Below are 5,891 nucleotides of genomic sequence, written 5' to 3' on the forward strand. Positions count from 1 at the left end.
TGAATGCCAAATGCTATGCAGAGTCAGACCGCCACAGCGATGACCTTAGCTCTCCTGGATCAGACTCTGATATTGAAGGGGAACTTGAGGCTGCATTTGCATGTGGTCCACTTGCTAGTAACATGATTTCCTCTATCTCGGAGACAGAGCTGGACCTGACCAGTGAATCTAGCAGCGGGCGTTCCTCGCACCTCACCAATTCCATTGAAGAAGCCAGCTCCCCAACCTCAGACCAAGAACTGGACCAGGAGCTGGACCCTGAGCAGGACAGTGGTATTGTAGGTCTAAAAGCTTCTCTTCTTCTGGGTCAACCTGACCCAATTAAACAAGAACCTTCAGCAGGTCTAGATCCCAGCCCAGACATGTTACAACTAGATGATGGCCAAGCTCTGATGGGCCTGCAGAATGTAGATGACGAACAGGGATATGAGCACCAGGCTGATCCAGACGAGACTCTTCCCCCTGCCGTCCCCTGTGAGGATAGCGGCTCTCAGCAGCTGTTGTTGAAGATTGAGCCTGACCACAGTCTTGAAAGCTTCAAACGCTCCTTCTATTTGCCGGTTGGCCCCAAACTTGTGCCCTCTGTGGACGACTATGATGGTAACAGCGAGGGAGTCTCAGAGTCAGAGTCCGAGGACGAGCTCAGTGAAAACTCTGATTCTCCGTGGCTTCTTAGCAACCTGGTCAACAGGATGATCTCAGAAGGCTCCTACCCAATCAGCTACCCAGAAGAGTGCCTCAAACGCTCAGCCTCCATCTCTGACACCATCTCACCCTCATCGGACCTGGAAACAGATACTTTCAATGAGATGGATTTCTGCAATTCACAAAAGCAGAAATCTGAAGAAAAGTCACAGGAGGTGACCTCTGAAAATTCAGAGATGAGACTGGATGAAGAGAAGGAGAGAGAAGCCAGCTATGTATCTGAAGAGGGACAGAAGGAAAGCAAGAGAACGGACTCTTGTCTGTACATGAGCAACCCCATATATGGCAACGCTACACCCGTCTTTACAGAGGGATTCGAAACGAGGGCAAAGAATTATGAATCGGAGGACTTCCCATCCCAGAACTCATTAAAAAACAAGCAGAAAGAAGAAGAGGAGGAGCCAAATAATGACTTAATGATGGAGAGAATGAAGGAGCTGGAGTCTCCCAGCTTGAGCGAGAGCATAATCAGCGACAAGGACAAGGGACAGGAGACACGGGTCGATCAGCTCACTTTGCAGCGAATCACAGAAGTCAAAAACAGCCTTACACTGGACATCCCAACAGCACAGACCAATCACTGTTTCAGTCTTACGTACTCGACAGATAATGATGAAGATGAGCAAGATACCTCCCCTTTTCTGGAGGATCTTCACAAGGTACCTTCACCCTACGGAAACGAGGCTTACTTGGACAGCTCCCCACCTATTGATGAGAGTGTGCGAGAGTTGAGGAACACAACTTCCGACCGGCCCATCAATGACTCCTTGGCGTATGATTCAATGAAGTACACCCTAGTGGTGGATGAAAACACAACCCTTGAACTGGTGAGCCTGAAGCGCTGTACCTCTGTTCTTAGTGAGGACAGTGATGGACTCTCTACTATCTGTGATGAAGAAGTTGTTGATGAAGATGAAGACATTTATGGGCAGGGCCAGATGGTAAGAGGCATGAGACCTGATTTGCTGTTAAGCTCCTCTGAAGAAGACTCCTCCCCGGAGGCGGATTTACCTTTCTCAAAGAAGTTCCTCAATGTGTTTGTCAACAGCACGTCACGGTCCTCCAGTAAGTGAAATTTAACACTGTGCACAATAGAGTTAAGGGATAGTTCACCCAAAAATCTGCCATTATTTATTCACCTTCATTTCATTCCAAACCTGTACACAAAATTAGATGTTTTGAAAAATGTGTTCAAGCGGGGTTTTTTTGTCCATACAAAGGAAGTCATGGGGTCCAGTGTTGTTTTGGACCCCATTAACTTTCACTTTGAAAGATTTCTTAGCGCCAAAAAAAATGGTTGTATATTAGCAAAATAAATTACCATATTAAATTCACTCCCATTCACAGAGCCATTCTGAGCCCTTTTAGGTCAGTTTTAGAGATTTAGAGATCATTTTACATAATTTAGGAGCCCGTCTTGCTGAACAGAAAGGATATTTAATAATCCTAATGGGATGACATCAGAAGATGAAGGATTTTGTATGACCTGCTTCTAAATGAGTTTTGCATTACTCTGTGACACACACACATATGCACACTCAGAGAGTCTACCTTGGGGCTTATATCTCAGTATACAGTGACATAATGCATCTGCATTATGTGTGTTTCAGGCACAGAGTCCTTTGGGCTTTTCTCGTGCACTATAAATGGAGAAGAAAGAGATCAGACTCACAGAGCGGTCTTCAGGTGAGCAATGCTGCCCACACTATAACCTAAAAACACCTACAGTAGCTCTAATCAAAAAGTTCCAGTCTGGTTTAATGTCCAATCACAAACCCTCAACGAAATCTTAGTTTTATAGTATCTGTTAAAACAGTTAACTGACTGCTCATAATATCTATTGCATGCAATGCAAATGCAAGTTTTAATGCCCATGCCTCAGGTTCATCCCACGACATGCAGATGAGCTGGAGTTAGATGTTGATGATCCATTATTTGTTGAGGAAGAGGAGGATGATTACTGGTACTGTGGGTACAACATGCGCACAGGGGCCAGAGGGATTTTCCCAGCGTACTACGCCCACGAGGTTGTTTGCCAAACAAAAGACCTGATGAGTAAGAATTTTGAAAAAGTTTTCAGGATTTTGTTTTGTGGGGAAAAATATGTATAAAGTTCTGTAAAAATGTCCTTCTAGTAAGCAATGTGTGACTGTTTTATTTTTATTTTATTTCTTTGGCCTTTACATCTGATCTTTTTGTTAAAGCACTTGGTGAGTCAGCATTGTCTGTATACGTGTGTTTTCATAGCAATGAAGAGGAACCCTGCTTGGATGGAAAGCTTTCGAGTGCAGTTCCTGGGTTCGGTGGAAGTTCCTTATCACCAAGGCAACGGCATCCTGTGTGCTGCCATGCAGAAGGTACCGTAAACAGGAAAATGTATTAGTTTGTGCTTTACTTGTGTGAGACTTACTGAATGCACAATGTTACATCATATGATGCAAACAAGAACTAATGTGTTTGTTTTAGTGCAGTCAAAATTAGCGCGTTAACGCATGCGATTAATTTTTTCAGTTTAACGGCGTTAAATATTTTACGCGGAGCTAGGGATTGCTACCCCACTCACAACTGCTGCTTCTGTCTCTTTTTTCTTGATAAGAATTGCATTTATTTAGATGCAGAACGTCTTTACAACCACATCAGATGCGCACTCCAACTTCGCCTCAGCGCCAGGCGCTAGTCAAACAAGCGTGAGGTGGCGAGGGAGCTACAGTAGAACAACAGTGAACTGCGATCAGATGAGATGTTGTCAGGCCATACAGTATGTCAGTAAAAACGAATTTTCCTGTCCTGTCAGCCATCATACTGTGCTCGTAGCACGTGCTCTTCAATTGCACGCACAAATGCGCCGGCGCGCTGTAGTTAAAGAACAGAAACTAAAGATGTTTTTATGACAATACGTTGTTTTCATCATGATAATTATGCAAGAAAAAAAGCACAAGTGCACATAACGAGAGCTCATTAACCTGCACACTTGTACAGACTCACAGCTTTAGTTTTCTGTAGAGTTGTTGAAATTATTTTAAAAGCATCCTGCTTTGTAGTTAGCTGGTGTGACTAGCTTCTGTGTTATAGTGTGTATACTGTGCTCGTAGCACGTGCTCTTCAATTGCACGCACAAATGCGCCGGCGCGCTGTATATAATTTCATATTAAAGCGCAAAAGAAACTGAGCATGCAATGTCGTAGTTATGTCCTCAGCTAAGTCATGAAATTACCAAAAAAGGCGATTAAAGTTGCCTTAAAACTGTGCATGTATGTAAATATTTGTGAAATATGAGTCACATTTAAGAACATGTCTCTGAAATGCAGTGGTTTTCAAAACTCTCCCTCATCTAACACACTCAGTTCAACTCGTCAGCTCATTAGTAGAGACTTTAAGACCAGAAGCATGCCAGAAAAGGTAAAGAGAAAATACGAAGCATATTAGATCCACGTCATGTTCAGCAGCAGCAGCTCTTAAAGTAATATCAGCCAAAATAACCTAATAACCCTGCTGCTGTGATGTCTGTTCATTAAAAAGAACAAAAGAGGAAATCAATAACTTTTGTAGCTTTAAGGATTCATCTGTTTAATTTAGAATTTAGTGTTTGATAACATTATTTTTTGTTGTTTCTACATTAATTAAAGATTGCAAGGGACATTTTGCAATATAAAAGTTTAAAAATTAATGTTAGGTGGGATTAATCGGGATTAATTTCAGAAATAATGTGCAATTCATGATGTAAATTTTTTTAATCGATGACAGCACTAGTTTGTTTGTCTTTCAGATCGCTATTGCAAGGAAGAGGACGGTGCATCTTCATCCCCCATCTATTTGTGAGCTGGAAATAAGCCTGCAGGGTGTGAAACTAGTCATGAGTTTGGATGACGAGTACGACCTTTCAGGGGAGGTAAGAGAGAGAGAAAACTTAAAGGTGCAGCTTTCATTTTTTTGCCCTGCTGGATTGTTTACCCAATCAGTAGTCAGCCGTGATTAATTTATTCTACAAACAAAATATCCGATAAATGGGGTTAAAAAAAGCTAGTAGTATGCAGTAGTAAGTCATTTGATCTCATAGACTTTTTAATATTTATTTATTTATTTTTTGAGTCTTCATCTCATGTATAAATGAATTTGAAAAATAAAATAAATACTATTAATTTCTATATGTGCATGACTATTTATTAGAAAAACACATTTAATACATAGATGTTAAATATACATTGTGAGAATATCTAAATTTTTAGTATTTTGCTTGGATTTTGAGATTTATTAGAATTCCTCTTCTCATTTCTTTTCATAGTTTGACAGATGTAGTCACTTCTTCCAAATGAAAAACATCTCCTTCTGTGGATGTCATCCTAAAAACAACTGGTAAATACACACACATTCATTACTACTTTCTATTTCTTTTAGTAAACCCCAAAACAAGTCTTCATGCATTTTATCAATTTTGGAAGATTTTGCAGGCCAAAATAAGACTGGTCCCTTTCTCTGTGTGTCTTTTTGTAGTTATTTTGGTTTTATCACCAAGCACCCGATGCTGAACAGGTTTGCATGTCACGTCTTCGTCTCTCAGGACTCCATGAGACATGTAGCTGAGTGTGTGGGGTGAGTTTAAACGTCACAATAACATTCACAAGAAACTTTTGAGACTGAGAATAACGAGCCAAGGAGAAAAGAAGAGAGGAGAAAAGAAATTGAGTGATCGGTCTCTGCTCCATTATCAGAGCACAGACCAGATTGCTGTGTGAATTATTAAAGCTTCTCTCTTTTGGAGCAGACAGGAGAGCTGAGTTATGGACCCCAGCAGGAGGCAGCTAGCTTTGCCAAATTACATAATATAACCTTATGAACATATACATTATTTTGCCTTATCATTTAGCACAGAAATGAAGGGGAAAAAGTTAAAGAACAGAAACTAAAGATGTTTTTATGACAATACGTTGTTTTCATCATGATAATTATGCAAGAAAAAAAGCACAAGTGCACATAACGAGAGCTCATTAACCTGCACACTTGTACAGACTCACAGCTTTAGTTTTCTGTAGAGTTGTTGAAATTATTTTAAAAGCATCCTGCTTTGTAGTTAGCTGGTGTGACTAGCTTCTGTGTTATAGTGTGTGCTGGGCTTAAAGGTGGGGTAAGTAATTTCTGGTAGCCAATGTTGATATTTCAAATCACCAAAACAAACACGCCCCTACCCC

General features: G+C 40.9%; 1 protein-coding gene across 1 annotated transcript in view; it reads left to right on the plus strand.

The window, feature by feature from the left end:
• mapk8ip2 (mitogen-activated protein kinase 8 interacting protein 2) overlaps positions 1–5,891 on the plus strand; it is a 42,056-nt gene that overhangs the window by 32,387 nt on the left and 3,778 nt on the right. The window contains 7 exon segments of the mRNA XM_016527521.1: positions 861–1,770; positions 2,316–2,391; positions 2,588–2,760; positions 2,953–3,062; positions 4,472–4,594; positions 4,988–5,058; positions 5,197–5,295. Of these exon segments, the coding sequence (XP_016383007.1) occupies positions 861–1,770; positions 2,316–2,391; positions 2,588–2,760; positions 2,953–3,062; positions 4,472–4,594; positions 4,988–5,058; positions 5,197–5,295 (1,562 nt within the window).

Source organism: Sinocyclocheilus rhinocerous, unplaced genomic scaffold, assembly GCF_001515625.1.
Source record: "Sinocyclocheilus rhinocerous isolate Xijiao unplaced genomic scaffold, SAMN03320098_v1.1 scaffold2646, whole genome shotgun sequence".
NCBI lineage: Eukaryota > Metazoa > Chordata > Actinopteri > Cypriniformes > Cyprinidae > Sinocyclocheilus > Sinocyclocheilus rhinocerous.